This window comes from Arachis hypogaea, chromosome 12 (genome assembly GCF_003086295.3).
Source record: "Arachis hypogaea cultivar Tifrunner chromosome 12, arahy.Tifrunner.gnm2.J5K5, whole genome shotgun sequence".
Classification (NCBI taxonomy): domain Eukaryota; kingdom Viridiplantae; phylum Streptophyta; class Magnoliopsida; order Fabales; family Fabaceae; genus Arachis; species Arachis hypogaea.
In genome coordinates, this window is record NC_092047.1 from 41,239,951 (window position 1) to 41,260,082 (window position 20,132).

The 20,132-nt window shown below is 34.7% G+C and overlaps 1 protein-coding gene across 1 annotated transcript; it reads right to left on the reverse strand.

Annotated features, from left to right (window-relative positions):
* Nucleotides 1-5,404: 5,404 nt before the first annotated feature.
* On the reverse strand, nt 5,405-8,209 carry LOC112729998 (zinc finger BED domain-containing protein RICESLEEPER 2-like). Its single transcript, XM_025780121.1, has 6 exons — nt 7,543-8,209; nt 7,365-7,449; nt 6,701-7,283; nt 6,113-6,616; nt 6,013-6,059; nt 5,405-5,480 (listed from the first exon to the last, which is right to left on the reverse strand). The coding sequence occupies exons 1-6, from the start codon at nt 8,207-8,209 to the stop codon at nt 5,405-5,407; spliced, it is 1,962 nt and encodes a 653-aa protein (XP_025635906.1).
* Between the last annotated feature and the right edge of the window lie 11,923 nt (nt 8,210-20,132).

Here is a 20,132-nt window from a genome sequence, read left to right on the forward strand (position 1 = left end):
GCTAAGCTTTTGAGGAGGAAAGAACTTGGCTGAGAAAGCTGTGACCAGCTTATCCCAAGAGTTCAGGCTATCCTTAGGTTGAGAGTCCAACCATATTCTAGCTCTGTCTCTTACAGCAAATGGGAAAAGCATGAGCCTATAGACCTCGGGATCAACCCCATTGGTCTTAACAGTATCACAGATCTGCAAGAATTCAGTTAAGAACTGAAAGGGATCTTCGGATGGAAGTCCATAAAACTTGCAATTCTGTTGCATCAGAGAAACTAGTTGAGGTTTCAGCTCAAAATTGTTTGCTCCAATGGTAGGGATTGAGATGCTTCTTCCATGTAAATTGGAATTAGGTGCAGTAAAGTCACCAAGCATCTTCCTTGCATTGTTATTATTTTCGGCCATGTCTCCTTCTTTTTCGAAAATTTCTGTCAGATTTTCTCCAGAGAGTTGTGCTTTAGCTTCCCTTAGCTTCCTCTTCAGAGTTCTTTCAGGTTCGGGATCAGCTTCAACAAGAATGTCCTTATCCTTGTTCCTGCTCATATGAAAAAGAAGAAAACAGAAAATATGGAATCCTCTATGTCACAGTATAGAGATTCCTTTATGTGAGTAGAAGAAGATATGAATAGAAGAAGGAGAATCCAAACACAAGTGTGAAGAGTAGGTTCGAATTCTTAGATGAAGAGGGGTGTTAGTAAATAAATAAATAAATAGAAGGAGGAGAGGGAGAAGAATTTTCGAAAATTAGATAAAATAAAATAAAAGTATTTTTGTTTTTAAATTAGAATTAAAATTAAAAATTCGAAAATTAAGAAAGGAAAAATTAAACTAAATTAAATTAAATTTAAAACAATTAGTTAATTTAAAAAGGAATTTTGAAAAAGATGAATGTGATTTTCGAAAATTAGAGATAGAATTAGTTACGTAGTTTTGAAGAAAAGATAAGAATCAAACAAAAAGATAGGATTAGTTTGAAAAAAGATTTGAAAATCAATTTTTGAAAAGATATGAGGTTAGAAAAGAAGTTAGAAAAGATTTTGAAATTGATTTTGAAAAGATGTGATTGAAACTTATTTTGAAAAAGATTTGAAAAAGAAATTTAAAAAGATTTGATTTTGAAATTAAAGTTGATTACTTGACTAACAAGAAACTAAAAAGATATGAGTCTAGAGTTTAAAGATTGAACCTTTCTTACTAGGCAAGTAACAAACTTAAAAATTTTGAATCAATCACATTAATTGTTAGCATTAATTTCGAAAATATGAAATAAAAATAAGAAAAAGATTTTGAAAATAATTTTGAAAGGTTCGAAATTATGAAAGGAAAAAAATTGAAAAATATTTGATTTTTGAAAAAGATATGAAAAACATAAAATTTTAAAATTGAAAATTTGATTTGACTCATAAGAAACAACTAAATTTTTAAAAATTTTTGAAAAAGTCAACTCAAATTTTCGAATTTGATGAGAAGAAAAAGGGAAAGTTATTTTTTTTATTTTTGAATTTTTAATGATGAAAGAGAAAAACATCAAAAAGACTGAAAACATGAAAATTATGAATCAAAACAAGAAAAATATGCAAGAACACTTTGAATGCAAAGATGAACACCAAGAACACTTTGAAGATCATGATGAACATCAAGTATGTATTTTTGAAAAATTTTCAATAAAAGAAAACATGCAAGACACCAAACTTAGAAATTTTTAATATTTAGACACTAAGAAATTGAAAATGCATATGAAAAACAAGAAAAGACACAAAACAAGAAAATTTTAAATATCAAACAAGAAGACTTATCAAGAACAACTTGAAGATCATGAAGAACAAGAAAGAAACTCAATGCATGTGTTCTTCAAAAATTTAAGAAAAGTTAAAAGCATGCAATTGACACCAAACTTACAATTAGACAATAGACTCAAATAAGAAACATCAAATTATTTTTGATTTTATGATTTTGTAAATTTTTTTGGTTTTTTTTTTCGAAAATTATTTTGGGAAAAACGAAAAAGAAATAATTTTTTTTGTATTATTTTCGAAAATAAGAAATAAAAAGCTTAAAAATAAAATAAAATTACCTAATCTGAGCAACAAGATGAACCGTCATTTGTCCAAACTTGAACAATCCCCGGCAACGGCGCCAAAAACTTGGTGCGTAGAAATCGTGACGGTTCCTTCCTTGGTAACGGCGCTAGAAACTTAATAAGCACGTTCATAATCTTAGTTCTTTGTCACAACTTCGCATAACTAACCAGCAAGTGCACTGGGTCGTCCAAGTAATAAACCTTACGTGAGTAAGGGTCGATCCCACGGAGATTGTCGGCTTGAAGCAAACTATGGTCACCTTGTAAATCTCAGTCAAGCGGATTCAATTGATTATAGAGATTTAATAATTAAAAAGATAAATAAATGTAAAATAAAGATAGTGATACTTATGTAATTCATTGGTGAGAATTTCAGATAAGCGTATAGAGATGCGTTCGTTCCTCCTGAACCTCTGCTTTCCTATTGTCTTCATCCAATCATTCATACTCCTTTCTATGGCAAGCTGTATGTTAGGCATCACCGTTGTCAATGGCTACATCCTGTCCTCTCAGTGAAAATGGTCCAATGCGCTGTCACTGCATGGCTAATCATCTGTCGGTTCTCGATCATACTGGAATAGGATCCATTGATCCTTTGGCATCTGTCACTACGCCCAGCACTCGCGAGTTTGAAGCTCATCGCAGCCATCCCTTTCCAGATCCTACTCGGAATACCACAGACAAGGTTTAGACTTTCCGTATCTCGAGAATGGCCATCCATGGATTCTAACTTATACCATGAAGACTCTGATTAAGGAATCCCAGAGATATTCATTCAATCTAAGATAGAACGGAAGTGGTTGTCAGGCACGCGTTCATAGTTGAGAATGATGATGACTGTCACGATCATCACATTCATATTGAGGTACGAATGAATATCTTAGAATCGGAATAAGCTTGAATTGAATAGAAAAAAAATAGTACTTTGTATTAATTCATGAGGAACAGCAGAGCTCCACACCTTAATCTATGGTGTGTAGAAACTCTACCGTTGAAAATACATAAGTGATGAAGGTTCAGGCATGGCCAAATGGCCAGCCCCCAAACGTGATCAAAGGATCAAAAGACAATCCAAAGATATCCAAATATTTACACGTGTAGAGGCTTCTCTTGGAGTTGAATGCCAGTTTGTAACCTGTTTCTGGCGTTTAACTCCACTTTGCAACCTGTTTCTGGCGTTTAACTCCAGAATGCAGCATGGAACTGGCATTGGACAGCAGTTTGCATCATCTAAACTCGGGCAAAGTATGGACTATTATATATTGCTGGAAATCCCTGAATGTCTACTTTTCAACGCAATTAAAAGCGTACGATTTGGAGTTCTGTAGCCCCAGAAAATCCACTTTGAGTGCAGGGAGGTCAGAATCCAACAGCATCTGCAGTCCTTCTTCAACCTCTGAATCTGATTTTTGCTCAAGTCCCTCAATTTCAGCCAGAAATTACCTGAAATCACAGAAAAACACACAAACTCATAGTAAAGTCCAGAAATGTGAATTTTATTTAAAAACTAATAAAAATATACTAAAAACTAACTAAATCATACTAAAAACTATGCAAAAACAATGCCAAAAAGCGTATAAATATTCCGCTCATCACTAACTGAATATATATTATACTAATTGTTATATTTGCTACCTGCACTACCTGTTTTCTACTTGTGCTTGAAATTGTTTGGTTGCCTGTGTCTGCTAAATCATTGGTGATGGAGGAGCAGAGGAAAGGTGTACCGGTTTGGTGATAAGGTTAGAATTAAGTAAGTAAGTTTAGTATTCCTTAGAACACCTACCCTTTTTATGGCTTCAATTTAGAATTAAGCTTTATAACTGAGTGTCGGCGTTCTAGGATTGCCTCTGGCATTCCCAGGACCTTATATATTATATGCATGGCACCTTTACCATGCTGAGAACCTCGAGTTCTCACCCCTATACTGTGTTGTTGTTTTCAGATGCAGGTTGAGAAGTACCTCACTAGGTGTCTGGATTCCTGAAGCGGAGCAGTTTCTGGGTTCTCTTGCTATGTAGCTTATGTATATATATGTATTTAGCTTTCTCTCCGAGAAACTTGTTTATTTTGTCCCTCTTAGAGGTTTAAGGAGAGTTAAGGTTTCATCTTTGTATTTTGGGTATTTTGGGATACGTATATATGTATGTAAATATTTTCCGGCCAGCCTTAGCTTCACAGGCTGAGCTAGGAGCTAGTTATTCCGTATCCTTGATTCTTTATTCCCTCTTTTTGTTTATTTACACCCATGAACTTTAGGTTTCTTAGTACGCAAGTAATCTCGTTCTCTGAGCATTGCACTTTATATTTTACAATTTTGTTTTACTCGTCTTTTAAGGCTCCTAGTATATGATATTTTTCCGTAATTATACATATATATTTTTATTTTACAGGTTTGTAACATTGCACTACCTCTGTTCTATGGCTTAAGCGTAAAGCTCTGTGTAGTAGGGTGTTACATTATGGTATCAGAGCAGTTCGTTCCTACAGAGCCTGAGGGATGTATTGACTATGCTTCTGGGCATACTCGGAGTGTCTATACATGCTAATTAGGATATTTGACTGATATATGTGTCATGAATGCTCATGGGCATGCATTTGGAACTTTGAAACACTAAACTCGTGATATTGAGGCTGATTACCTTGATATCACTTGTTTGGTGTGAACAGGAACCAAATGACGTCTCGTGGGTGCGGTCGTGGGTGTAATCGAGGTCAGGGACAGAAAGGTAATGAGGTAGTCTGACCGATTTTGTGACCACAATGACGAGTGCTGTCACTGCCATCGGTGCTGTTGTCGCTGCGACCAGCCGAGTGATGGATAGGATGGAACCACAAGCTAGGATTGGCAATGATGATGGTAACAAATATGAAGGTGGAAATAATGTTCCGAGTACCGGGGATACCAATGGGTTATCCAGAGCAAGTTAACACGGGTCAAGCAACGGGAGAAAGCTCAAGGAGGACTGAGGTAGTGATAAATCCCATTTTTAGGGTTTATCTTGTGCTTAATTTAGTGAATTTTATCTATTAAAGTCACACTTATTCATATAATTCGCATGTTTTATATTTTCCTTCCTAATTTTGTGTTTTGATTGAAAACATGCTTCTTTGGCCTTAAAATTGCTAATTATTAATCATCTCTTATTACCATCCGATGTTGTGATATGTGTGTTAAGTGTTTTTAGGGTTTATAGGGCAGGAATGACTTAGAGAATGGAAAGGAAGCATGCAAAAGTGGAAGTAGGGGGTGGAAATAGGCCAGGCCAGGCCAGGCTTTAATATTAACAGGCCAGGCCTGTAATAGAGTATATTGGCCTAAGCCTGTCCTGTAGCCTAGTATAGGCTTTTTAATGAGTACTGAGCCTGGCCTGTTGTTAAATCTGGCCTGGCCTGAAGCCTGTCAATAGGCCTGTTTTTTTTTAATAATAATTAAATTTAAGATATAATTTAATTTTTAAAAATATAAAATAATAAATTTATGGACAATATTGATACAAAATAAAGACAAAATATCGATAGATAACTATCATTGATTAAAATATATACGGAATATATTCTCACTTGGCTACTTCCAAAATTTGTAACATATCAAAATAAAAGACTTCATCAATATCAAGAGTTGTAACAAACCAACTAAATATAACATCAAATAAAATCTAATAACTACTTAAATCAAAACACAGTAAAGAAAATGTTGGACAATTAATCGATTGACCCTCCAAGCTTGAAAGTGATTTAATCTTCCTATTCTAACACCTTGAAAAAAAAAGCAAACATACACATATCATTAAATTTTTAAATAATATAAATGCAACAAATACTTTTTTATTAGTAACAAAAAAAATGTTCAAAATAAAATTGTGGTCATAATCTTAGTATAAATTATATGATACCTCATTTATATATCATGAAAATTTAACTTTATTATTCTAACTACTCACATCATACCAATATCAATGTTCTCGCATTTAAAAAGAGAAAATATTTTCTATAACATAGATACTTAGTCAAAAAGAGAAATATTAGAAAGTTAATTTTTACCTTTAGTTTTTTCTTCAAACCATACTTGTTTCGAAGCCAATCTCCTCCACAAATGAGAGCTTCAATGGATTCTTGATTTAGTCGAGAACGATATTCATCAATAACTCTTCCTCCAGCACTAAATGAAGACTCTGAAGCCACCGTTGAGACAGGAATTGCTAATATGTCCGCTGCCATTTTAGATAAAATCTTGAACTTCAGGCTATTGTTTTTCCACCACTCCAAAGCACTAAAAGACTTAGAATTGCCTTCAGGAATGTAAGCACTCTCACCAAGATAAACTTCTAATTCTGATTTTGTTGGATGAATGGCTTCTTTTTTCTGAACCATATTCAACATTTCATCAATTCCACTAATTTCAGAACTAACCACATTAGAAGAAGTAACTAGACCATTAGTATTAATTCCACTTATTATTGTATCACCATGACACTCTTCAGCATATTCATCATACATTTCTTGTAATGTATTCTTCACTTTTTCAACATTTTCAGCAGCCACATGCTCAGGTTTGTAAATTAAAGGAAAACAGAATTTAATAACATGTATTTTGCACCTAGGATCCTAAACACAAGCAAGAGACATTACCATATTGCATTCTCCCCAATATTTGTCAAACTTTTCTTTCATTGAGGTTGCCGTTTCTCTCATGAAGGAATCTCTATCTTCAATAGCTTCATCAATTACTTGTTTTACTCTCCAAACATCAGGAAGGTACAAATTTACAGTAGGATACTCACTACCAGAAATGACATGAGTAGCAAGATTAAAAACTTTTAAAAGTTTACAAATCTTCTCAACTTTCCTCCAATCCTCTGATGATGGTTCATAACTGTAGTGGGGTTCTCTTTCCTTATACACAAGAAACACAGATTTAAACTTCAAAGCCACAGATAACATGTTGTAAGTAGAATTCCATCTTGTGGGACAATCAATGATGAGTTTTTTCTCCTTCAAACACTTGTTCTCAGCAATCTCAACAAATGTTTTAAATCTTGAATCATTAAAATTGACATACTTGACACTCTCACGAACTTTGTGAATAATACCTTTAATTTTACCTAGCCCATCTTGTACCAACAAATTCAGAATGTGTGCATAGCACCTAACATGAAACAAACTACCACCAATAGGTAATGAGTTGTTATCTGAAATAGTATCCTTAAGAGCCCTTAGACATGAATATTTATAGGAAGTATTGTCAACAGATACTGAGAAGACTTTGTTTTCAATTCTTCAAGTCTTTAAACACTTGAAAATAGCATCTGCAACATCGATGCCATGTCTAGGAGTAGGTACCTGAACAAAACTCAAAACCCTTTTTTGAAGATTCCACCCTGCATCAATAAAGTGACATGTGATAACCATATATTCAACAATTTGATGGCTTGATCTCCACGTGTCAGTTGTTAAACTTATCTTCCTAACACCTTGTAACAAAGTCTTCAATTGTTTCTTTTCTACCTCATATATCGCCAAACAATCACTTCGAGCAGTTTTGCGAGAAATTTTATGAAATTCAGAATTAGCGTATTGGAAGCCCCACATCCAAACTTCATCCTCAATAATGCTAAAAGAATGCTCATGAACCATAATTGCTGTAGCAATTATTTGTCTCATCTTGTCTTGGGAATATCTTGCACCTGGTGTCACAAAGGGATTAATACTTAAATTGGAAGGTTGAAATGGAATCAATGGTTGCTTCTTTTGTGCAGCAACATGCAATCTCCTTTGTAAGCAACTACTAGAATGCATCCATAAATGTGAAGTACTAGCTCCTTTTCCAGCATAAGAAAACACAGATTTGCAATACTTGCAAATAGCTTTTGTACCTTCAGAACTTTCAACTTGATCAAAATCGTCCCAAATTGGTGAAGTCTTCTTCCTTTTTTTTGTAATAACAATTTCATTACTACCATTTTCTTCAGTGACTAGTTGACTTGTAATAGTTGTTATCTGTGTTGGTGCTGATGTAGTTGTTAGTGTTTGTAATGGTGTATCTGTTGTTGGCATTGTTGGTACTGACCGATTAATTTCTTCTCTATTTAAAGAAATAGGATTGGTCAATGGATCACTTGGAATTACAGATTCAGCCATTTCTAAAACCTATTGTAATGCCTAAACAAAAATTAACAGATAACATTATCTCATGATTTTTTTTGCTTTCATTATATCAAATGGCATAAAGTAAGAACCTTTTAATGAAAAATAAAATTGATAAAATTTTATGTTCGAAAAAGTAGAAACAATATCACAATACAAACAAAAAAAATTAAACTTAAAAAAAGATCTTTGACAGAATAAAACCCTAATGGATGAAAAAATAATTAACATTATAACAAAAAATATAAAAAATAATAAAATAAAAAATAATGACATGAGAAAGAAGAAGAAGTACCTACAATCAAAGGAAGAAGATGAAGAGGATGGTAGTCTGTAGTCTGGTAGAAGAGCGTGTAAAGTAGAGAAGAGAAGATAAAAAGAAGAGCGTGTAAAGTAGAGAAGAGAAGATAAAATGACCATGTGTAGGTTTGTTTCTTTATTAATGTGGAGGAAAAGTTTTTAGAATTATTTTATTTGATTGACTTTTGATATTCCAACATCAATTATTAAAGATATTAAGTAATAAAAACACATATATATTATTAAAGAGACAAATGGCTTAGTGGATAATGGTGTATTCATATGATAACGCGTGACATGCACTACGTGCAGAAATTGCAGAAGACGCTGGGGGTGATTTCTGGGCTATTTTTGGCCCAGTTTCAAGCCCGGAAAAACATAAATTAGAAGCTGCAGAGTGGGAGAATCACTCATTCATTCATTGACACAACATTCATTCACATAATTTTAGGTTTTAGGTGTAGTTCTCTAGAGAGAGAGGCTCTCTCCTCTCTCTAGGTTTTAGGGTTCTTAGGGTTAATTCTTCCCAATTTCAGATTTTTATCTTACTTTAATTAGTTTCTCTTCTACTCTTATTTGATCTAGTATTTTGGTTTATCTATTTCCCTTGTTGATTACTTAATGTTGCCAATTTAGTTTATTTATTCTCATGTCAGATTTGATTTTCTATTTAATGCAATTTGAAGTATTTCATGTTTATTACTTCTTCTCTTATTTGTTGTTATTGATTCCTTGCAATTGGTTGTTTAGGTTTTATTATCTCTTATTAATTTCTATGTTTTTATTTTATGCCTTCCAAGTGTTTGACAAAATGCTTGGTTGGATTTTAGTGTAGATTTCTCTCCTTTTGGCTTTGGTTGAGTAATTGGAGACTCTTGAGTTATCAAACTCCCTTGTTGATTGATAATTAAAAGTTGCAAGTTGATTTGAATCCCTCTAAAGCTAGTCTTTCCTTAGGAGTTGACTAGGACTTGAGGAATCAAATTGATTTATCCACTTGACTTTCCTCCATAGTTAGAGGTTAACTAAGTGGGAGCAATGGACAATTCTCATCACAATTGATAAGGATAAATAGGATAGGACTTCTAATCCTCATACCTTGCCAAGAGTTTTCTTAATTATTATTTTAATTCCTTTGTTATTTACATTCCTTGTTCCACATATCAAAAACCCAAAAAGATACAATCCCATAACCAATAGTAACATACCTCCCTTCAATTCTTTGAGAGACAACCCGAGGTTTAAATACTAGTAAAGAATTCACAATAAATTCTCGTTGCTAGTATAGTTTCTAAACCAACAAAGAATCCTTTCATACAAAAATTTGGTTGTCACAAGTAACAAACCCCTAAAAATAATAACCGAAGTATTCAAACCTCGGGTCATCTCTCAAAAGAATTGCAGGGAAGTGTTCTTGTTATTGGTTATGAGATAGTATATTTTTGGGTTTTTGAAAGGTTGAACAAGGAATGTAAATAACAAGAAAGTAAACTAATAACTAAGAAAGCTCTTGGCAAGGTATGAGAATTAGAAGTCCTATCCTAGCTATCCTTATCAATTGTGATGAGAATTGTCCATTGCTCCCACTTAGTTAACCTCTAACTATGAAGGAAAGTCAAGTGGATAGATCAATTTGATTCCTCAAGTCCTAGTCAACTCCTAAGGAAAGAGTAGCTTTAGAGGGATTCAAATCAACTAGCAATTTTCAATTATCAATCAATAAGGGAGTTTGATAACTCAAGAGTCTCCAATTGCTCAACCAAAGCCAAAAGGAGAGAAATCTACACTAAAATCCAACCAAGCATTTTGTCAAACACTTGGAAGGCATAACATAAAAGCATAGAAATTAATAATAGATAATAAAACCTAAACAACCAATTGCAAGGAATCAATAACAACAAATAAGACAAGAAGTAATAAACATGAAAGACTTCAAATTGCATATTAAATAGAAAATCAAATCTGACATGAGAATTCATAAACTAAATTGGCAACATTAAGTAATCAACAAATGAAATAGATAAACCAAAATGCTAGAACAAATAAGAGTAGAAGAGAAACTAATTAAACTAAGATAGAAATCTGAAATTGGGAAGAATTAAACCTAAGAACCCTAAAACCTAGAGAGAGGAGAAAGCCTCTCTCTCTTTCTAGAGAACTACACCTAAAACCTAAAATTATGTGAATGAATGTTGTGTCAATGAATGAATGAGTGATTCCCCCACTCTGCAGCCTCTAATCTGTGTTTTTCGAGCTTGGAACTGGGCCAAAAACAGCCCAGAAATTGCCCCCAGCGTCTTCTGTAATTTCTGCACGTGGTACATGTCACGCGTACGCGTACATCACGCATGCGAGTTGCCTAACAGCATGGCAACTATGGGAAATTGCATATCATTTTGAAGCCTCAAATGTTAGCTTTCCAATACAACTGAAACCTCCTCATTCGGACCTCTGTAGCTCAAGTTATGATCGATTTAGTACGAAGAAATCAGGCTTGACAGCTTAGTAATTCCTTCAATTTCTTATATTCCTTCCACTTTTACATGCTTCCTTTCCATTCTCTAAGCCATTCCTACCCTATAAACCCTGAAAACACTTAACACACATATCACGGCATCGAATGGTAATAAGAGAGGATTAATAATTAGCAATTTTAAGACCAAAGAAGCATGTTCTCAATCAAAGCACAAAATTAGGAAGGAAAATGTAAAACATGCGAATTATATGAATAAGTGTGAGTTTAATGGATAAAATCCACTAAATTAAGGACAAGATAAACCCTAAAAATGGGGTTTATCAATCTCCCCACACTTAAACATTAGCATATCCTCATGCTAAGCTCAAGAGAAGCTATAAAGGAGTGAAGAGGAATGGTGGAATTTATGAAATGCGATAATCTATATGAATGCAACTATATGCAAAAATACTTCTACCTACTTAGTTAAAAGTAAACAAATTCTCCAAGACAAACATAAATCAGATTCCACTAATTCAAATCACACAATAAGAGACAAGTAAACTTGTAAGAATATAGCTCATGAAAGCCGGGAACACAGAATCAAGCATTGAACCCTCACCGGAAGTGTATACGCACTCTAATCGCTCAAGTGTCTAGGGTTAATTCACTCTAATCTCCTCTAGTCATGCTTTCTAAAACGTTGTTCTTCATCTAACCAATCAACAAATATTTAATGTACAAATGCAAACATCATGAGGACTTTTTAAGGTTGTAATGGGGCTAAGGTAAGGGTGAGGATACATGTATGGCCAAGTGAGTTATACTTTGAATCTTTGACTAACCTAAATTCTCACCTAACACACACACATACTCTATATAATTCTAAAATCATGCCTAGTGATAAACCCCATTTTTAGGGTTTATCTTGTAGTGATTTTAGGGAATTTTGTAACCTTTTTACCCACATTTATTCAATGAAATAGCACGGTTTCATGATTGTCTCCTAAATTATGCTTAAGTGTGAAAACATGCTTTTTAGGCCCTTAATTGCTAATTCCAATTCACCCTTGATTCCACTAGATGCCTTGATATGTGTGTTAGTAATTTCAGATTGAAAAGGCTAGGAATGGATCAAAGAAATGGAGAGAAAAGCATGAAAAATGGAGAAATCATGGAAAAGTAAGGATTTGGGATAAGATCAGCGACGCGCACGTGCAGCAGACACGCACGCGTAAAAGGCTGAGGTCGCATGCCGACGCGTACGCGCACATGACGCGTACGCGTGGATGGAAAATTGTCAAGCAACGCGTACGCATGAGGTGCGCGTACGCGTCGATGTTCGCACGTGACTCACTTAAAGGCAATACGTTGGGGGCGAATTCTGGGCTTTCCAGGCCTAAATCCAACTCACTTCTGATGCTATTTAACCCAAAGAATGAAGAGGAATCAACACACTACTTCATATTTTAGTTTTAGTCTAGTTTTCAGAGGGAAAGTTAGTTTTAGAGAGAGAAGCTCTCACTTCTCTCTAGAATCAGGATTAGGTTAGATCTAGATTAGAATTTCTTAGATCTAGTTTAATTTCATGCTTTGATTTACTTTTACTTTTGTAATTCTTCTTCTTCTACATTTTCTCTCTCTTGTTTAGCATTTAATTCTTGTAATTCTCTACTTTTATGTTTATGTCACTTTTGTTTCTTCTATTTTCATTTTAATGCAATTTATGATTCATGTTCCTTTATTGTTGAATTGCTTAATTCATTTTACTTTCCTTTTATGCCTTCTATGTGTTTGATGAAATGCTTGGTTGGATTTTAGTATAGATTTTGTTCCTCTTGACCTAGGTAGGGTGATTAGTGACTATTGAGTTATCTAATGCTTTAGTTGATTGATAATTAGAAGTTGCTAGTTAATTTGAATGCCTCTAAAGCTAGTCTTTCTTTAGGAATTGATTAGGACTTGAGGAACCAAATTAATTCATCCACTTGACTTTCTTCCATGGTTAGAGGTTAACTAAGTGGGAGCAAAGAACAATTCTCATCACATTTAAGGAGGATAACTAGGATAGCACTTCTAGTTCTCTTACCTTGTCAAGAGTTTTTCTAGTTGTTAGTTTATTTTCATTGCCATTTACATTTCATGTCTCTTATCTCAAAAACCCCAAAACATACCTCATAACCAATAACAAGACACTTTATCACAATTCCTAGGGAGAACGACCCGAGGTTTAAATACTTCGGTTTATAATTTTAGGGTTTTGTTTTAGTGACAAACGATCTTTTGTATGAAAGGATTATTTGTTGGTTTAGAAACTATACTTGCAACAGGAATTCATTTGTGAAATTCTATACCATCAATTTTTCATTCATTAAAATGGCGCCGTTGCCGGGGAATTGAAATGGTGTTGTGTTATTGGTTATTGTATATATGTGAATATTGTGAATAGCTTGACTTTTTGGATTGCTTGTTAGTTTTTGCTAGCCTTAGAAATTTGTTTTATTGTTTCTTATTAGCTTTTGTTTTTATTTTCTCTTTTCATTATGAATTCTCACTTTGTCTATGAGTTTGGTTCTAACTATGTTGTAGGAAATAAGGGCTACAATGAAGATGTGTATCAAGGATGGGATAATCAAAGGTGGGAGAAGCTATATGCATATGATCAATCTTCATGGCAACAACCTCCACCAATAGACTATGAACAAGAGCCATTCTATGATGCATATAAATCCAATGGCTATGGTGAATCTCCTTGTGACTTTCAAGAACCACCACCATATGTCTATGAGCCATATCCTCAACATGAACTTCAACCATAATCACAAGCCTCTTTCCACCAAACACCTCCATGTGACCTTGATCTATTTCCACTATACCAACCACCTCTCGAACCATATGAGCCATACATGGAACCACCATTCCAATAATACTCTCAAGAACCACCTCAATATACACCACCAAGACAATGAACCCTCTTATCCACCCCAATCCTCAATGGATGAAACCCTTGGCTTTATACTTCAAGGGCAAGGAGAAATGCAAAGGGAGATAATAGAATTTGTGGCTACCTTGACCGAGGTAGTAAGTTGATTAGCCACCCAATGCTTGAGTATTCAAAGCACTCCCATGGTCACATATGGAAAATTAATTGAAGAGCATAGCATGAAGGAGAGATTGGAAACTCTGGTGGAGAAGGAGGAATGCTATGTAGTCTTAGAACAATTGGAGAAGCCTATGATCATTGAAGAAGAGGAAGAAGTGGTTGAAGACCTAGGAGATGCGGAACCTCCTTGGGAACCTAGAGTTGTAGAAAACCTCTCTAAGAAGATTGAATTTGATGTTGAGGAGGAGAGTGCACAACCTCCAAAATGTTCTTGGAATGAAGACTTGGAGGGAATAGAGCAAGAATTGAGTTCCCTTGGTGATGAAGATCATGCATCCAACCTTCTTGGTGGTGAATCATTTGAACTTGAAGAACCTTCTCCCAATGAGATAGAAAACAATGTGGAGGTAGACTTTTCTCTTCCTCCCATTTATGATTTGAGTGATGGAGAAGAGTTAGATTAATTGATGAACAAAGGATTGAAAGTGAAGAAGTTTGCGAAGAGATGGAGGTAGTCAAGGAAGAATATACAGGAGTAGAGCTTGCAAGGACATTGGAGATACCTCTCCCCAAGCCATCACCATCCATTCCTTCATTCAAGTGGGTAAATTCCTTATACTTAAGCTTTATTATTCCCCTTGAATATGGTTTGCTTAAGACGGATGGTCAACTTAGAAATATTTGTGGCTTTAAAAGCAAAAGGGAGATGGTTAGTGGTTGGCATTGTAAGGGTTGGTATAGATCTAGATCGCTTGGGTCTTGGAGAATGTTTGGCCACTTAAATGATAATTCTACGGTCATACCACCCGGATGGACTAATAATAATGATCAACTTCAAGACGGGTGTGAAAATAAAGTGTGGGACCCTGGATTACAAAAAAGGATCAACTTTAGGAGCCCCAAGCTTGTGAAGAACTCCATCAAGACTTGGCTCAATCCATGAGAAATATTGGGGCACAATGGAGAACCAAGCATTGGTGGGAGTTCCAAGAAGAATTTAAGCACAAGCCACCTTGAGAGGAGCTCCCGATAAGTCCAACTTAAGGACAATAAACAAAAGTGCTAGGTGGGAGACACCCTACCATCGTAAAATCTTTTCATTTTTCCCTTTTGTACATAGTGATAATTAGTTTAAACTCATGTTTTGTTTGAGTTTGTTGAGTTTAGTTAGTAGTTTGGTATGTTAAATAAGGTTTTATGGTGTTTTGGTAGCTGTTTGGAGGTTGGAATACTTGGATTGGTGCAAAAATATAGAAAAAATTTTTACAAAACAGAGCAACATCCACGCGTACGCACACCATACGCGTACACGTACCACAAGCATTTCAGCCAATCCACGCGCACGCGTCAACTACGCGTACGCGTGGATGTAAAAGTTCCATTCCTCCATATATTAACCCGAGCGTTGTGCGAACACTGCGTGCGTATTGTGCCCTTCGCGCAAGCCAACTCACGCGTATGCGCCACTCTCGAAATAACCCATCGACGCGCATGCGTGATGTATGCGTACGCGTCGCGGCCATTGCACCATCACCCACGCGCGCGTGCCAAGTACGCGTACGCGTGGATGCTCTACCCTTATGATATCCATCTTCTTTTCTTCTCCTCTTTCCATTTCTTTCCCTCCCCTTTCTTCTTCCTTTCTCTTACCCCTCATCCAACACTTCCAAACACCATTTAGAACCAATTCTTTTAGTTAGTTAGTTAATTGTTTAGTTAGTTTAATTTTTATTTCAATTTCTTATTTTTCATTATAAGTGTTGGATTGGTAATATTGTTTGTTGTTTAATTGCTACTGAGTATTAAAAAGGATGTTATCTTAACATCATTATGTCTATAATCTTTGTTAGATTCCTTGATTGAGGTCATATTTTGCTACTTGGTTTTGAGTTTTTCATGCTTACCTTTTGAGAATACCAAGTGATTAGAATTATCTTTGAGCTTGTAACTCTACTTGAATTGCATGATTTGGCCACCATGTAATTTCAATCCTTTTCCTCGATTAGGCAAGTTCTTGATGGTTGATGTTGTGCATTTATCTTAATTCATTATGTTTCTTGATTATATGCATCCATACGTGTTTGGCTTGAATGCTCTTATGCTTCTTTAATGCTTGTTTTACCTTACAAGTTTACTTAAAGCATTTCAAGCACACTAGGATAAGTGAAGTGCATGTTTCTTTTGTGACATCGCTTTTTATGCTAATGTGTGTTCTAAAAGGAGCTTAATTTAGAATTCACATACCTAGTTGTCATTCATGTCACACTAATTCACTCACTCAATTCTAGTGATTTACCTCATTCCAACAATTACACTTCCTTGATTTTGTATCTTCTTACCTTATGGTGTTATTTTCTGTTTTTCATGAATGATGCACCGCAAGTAAAAATGGAAGCGGGAGAAAGAACACGCAGTACCGGTTGACCTACCAACTGAAGGTGGCAATCCGGAGAGTCGTCGTACCCCCTTGTTCATCTTTGACTGCACCGAGGATGGTGCAAACTTTTAAGTGTGGGGAGGTCGTCCGACCAGTCGGCGTTTTGGGTGACAAGTTTCTAATTCCAACACTTTTGCATTCCATTTTAGGTCTTCTAGGATTTTTCGAGAAAATTATCTATAGGGCATTGACACCCCAATTGATTTGAGTGAAAACTTTTCTTTGAACTTGCTTAAATTATATATATATATATAGCATGTTTTGAGCTAAGAACACAAGCTAGTGAGTTTTGAGCCTTAATGATGCGGTTACATCTTATAACCATTTATTTTTCTTCTTGTGTGCATTATTCTCTTCCTATGATTGTAATCTTTAATTTGTTTGATTCTTTATGTCTATTATTCCTTGTATTCATGCATTTATATGATTGAGCCCATTGTTTCACTAGCTCACTCGTCCAAATAGCCCTACTTTTTATCTTCCATTGTTAGCCAATTTGAGCCTACGATTAACCCACTTGTTCTTAATTTACAAGCCTTAAAGCGAAAAATAATTAAAGACCATAATTTGGATCTTTGATTAGCTTAGGCTAGTGTGTGTATCATTCAAGTGTGGGAAATTTGGGACATTGGGTGAATAAAAGGGTAGTTTTGTATTTTTGTTGAAAATATTGGAAATTGGGTACATGCTCATGTGTAATGAATGTAAAACCTTATGCATTGATGCTTTTGTATATATTTTATTGCAAAGCAACAAGAAAAGAAAAAGAAAAAAATAATAAAGAAAAGAAAAAAATAGAAAAAGAAAGAAAAAGAAAAGAAAAGAAATAAAAAAGGGACAAAATGCCCCAAAGCAAAGCTCAATAAAAATCAATGCATATGGGTTGTAATCAAGAGGAATGCATGAGTATGTGAAAAAGTGAGAAGAATGGGTAGTTAGGTTAGCTTTAAATTGTATAGGATGTCATAGGTTAAGTGGGAAGTTTAAGCTTATCAAAGATTCAAATCTCAAGTCCACTTGACCAAATATGCATCCTACCTTGACCCTAGCCCCATTACAATTTATGAAAAGACCTCATGATATATGTATGCATGCATGGAATAAATGTTGATTGTTAGAAGAAAAATAAATCTTGGAAAGCATGATTAGGGGAGAATTAAGTGAATCAACCCTAAACACTTGAGCGAATAGAGTGCAAACACTTCCGGTGTGGGTTCGATTGCTCAATTATATGTTTTCACCTATGATCATCACTCTTCATGCGAATTTGTAAAAATATTTAATAGCTCAATTCAATTGTGGTTTGGCATGGTTGTTAATACCTTTATCCCTTGTACATATATGCTTCTTGGAAATTGATTTATTCTGGCCAAGCAATTGCATTCATGTAGATAGTTGCATATAGTTTAGATTGCATTTAGTTAGTTTACATTGAATAAATGTTGATACCCTTTTGTTTCCTTCTTGGTTTAAGCATGAGGACATGCTTGGTTTAAGTGTGGGGAGGTTGATAAATCCCATTTTTAGGGTTTATCTTGTAGTGATTTTAGGACCTTTTACCCACATTTATTCAATGAAATAGCATGGTTTTATGATTGTCTCCTAAATTGTGCTTAAGTGTGAAAACATGCTTTTTAGGCCCTTAATTGCTAATTCTAATTCACCCTTGATTCCACTAGATGCCTTGATATGTGTGTTAGTAATTTCAGATTGAAAAGGCTAGAAATGGATCAAAGGAATGGAGAGAAAAGCATGCAAAATAGAGAAATCATGGAAAAGCAAGGATTTGGGAAAAGATCAGTGACGTGCACGCGCAGCAGACGCGCACGTGTGAAAGGCTGAGGTCGCATGCACGTACACGTGGATGGAAAATTGTCAAGCGATGCGTACGCATGAGGTGCGCGTACGCGTCGATGTTCGCACGTGACTCACTTACAGGCAATATGCTGGGGGTGAATTTTGGGCTTCCCAGGCCCAAATCCAACTCACTTCTGATGCTATTTAACCCAAGAAATGAAGAGGAATCAACACACTACTTCATATTTTAGTTTTAGTCTAGTTTTTGGAAGGAAAGTTAGTTTTAGCGAGAGAAGCTCTCACTTCTCTCTAGAATTAGGATTAGGTTAGATCTAGATTAGAATTTCTTAGATCTAGTTTAATTTCATGCTTTGATTTACTTTTCCTTTTGTAATTCTTCTTCTTCTACATTTTCTCTCTCTAGTTTAGCATTTAATTCATGTAATTCTCTACTTATATGTTGATGCACTTTTGTTTCTTCTATTTTCATTTTAATGCAATTTATGATTCATGTTCCTTTATTATTGAATTGCTTATTTCATTTTACTTTCCTTTTATGCCTTCCATATGTTTGATGAAATGCTTGGTTGGATTTTAGTATAGATTTTGTTCCTCTTGACCTAGGTAGGGTGATTACTGACTCTTGAGTTATCTAATGCTTTAGTTGATTGATAATTACAAGTTGCTAGTTAATTTGAATGCCTCTAAAGCTAGTCTTTCCTTAGGAGTTGATTATGACTTGAGGAATCAAATTAATTCATCCACTTGACTTTCCTCCATGGTTAGAGGTTAACTAAGTAGGAGCAATGAACAATTCTCATCACATTTGAGGAGGATAACTAGGATAGGACTTCTAGTTCTCTTACCTTGTCAAGAGCTTTGTTAGTTGTTAGTTTATTTTCATTGCCATTTACATTTCATGTCTCTTATCTCAAAAACCCCCAAACATACATCATAACAAATAATAAGACACTTTATCGCAATTCCTAGGGAGAATGACCCGAGGTTTAAATACTTCGGTTTATAATTTTAGGGGTTTGTTTTAGTGACAAACAATCTTTTGTATGAAAGGATTATTTGTTGGTTTAGAAACTATACTTGCAACGAGAATTCATTTGTGAAATTCTATACCATCAATTTTTCATTCGTCACCTAGCTACCCAAAATCTCACTTTTGTATATTTCACATATTCATGCATCAATTTTTTTAATTCCATCGCATGTGCATTGATCTTTTTATTGAACTTAGTATTGGGGTGATTTTATCCCCTATTCATTTATTTCTTTTCTTTTCTCTTTTTTTTCTTTTTTTATCATAAATGAAAACATAATATATCAATGCATATAATTTTTCGGATTTCACGTGAGTAAGCACCAAAATTTCCAATATTTGTTAGTAAAAACACAACACATTCTCATCAATCCAAGTTCCCATATTTCCCCACACTTAGTTGACACACAATCTCTATCTTAAGCTAACCAAAGATTCAAATGAGATAATTAATTGTTTTTCTGCTTAAGGCTAGTGATGTGATAAAATACAGAACAAATGGGGGTTAAAAGGCTCAAAGTGGCAAACAAAGGAAATGGAATGGTAGGCTATTTGGGATAAGTGAGCTAATAACAATTGATGGCCTCAATCATATGTATGCATGAAATACACTAAACAATGGACATATAGAATGGAACAAATAGATTGCAATCATAGAGAAGAAAACACACAAGAATAGAATTATGGTTAAATAATGTCACCATATAATTAGGCTCAAAATCTCACAGGTTGTGTGTTCTTAGCTCAAAAACCATGTTCAAAATTAAAATTTTC

What these genes read in the sequence shown, in the direction of transcription:
- LOC112729998 (XM_025780121.1), bottom strand. Translation starts at nt 8,209, where the DNA reads ATGGCTGAATCTGTAATTCCAAGTGATCCATTGACCAATCCTATTTCT. An exon ending in GTTGCAGATGCTATTTTCAA is followed by an intron (nt 7,284 to 7,364) that starts GTGTTTAAAGAC and finishes TTCATGTCTAAG; the next exon opens with GGCTCTTAAGGATACTATTT. An exon ending in ATTGGGGAGAATGCAATATG is followed by an intron (nt 6,617 to 6,700) that starts GTAATGTCTCTT and finishes TACAAACCTGAG; the next exon opens with CATGTGGCTGCTGAAAATGT.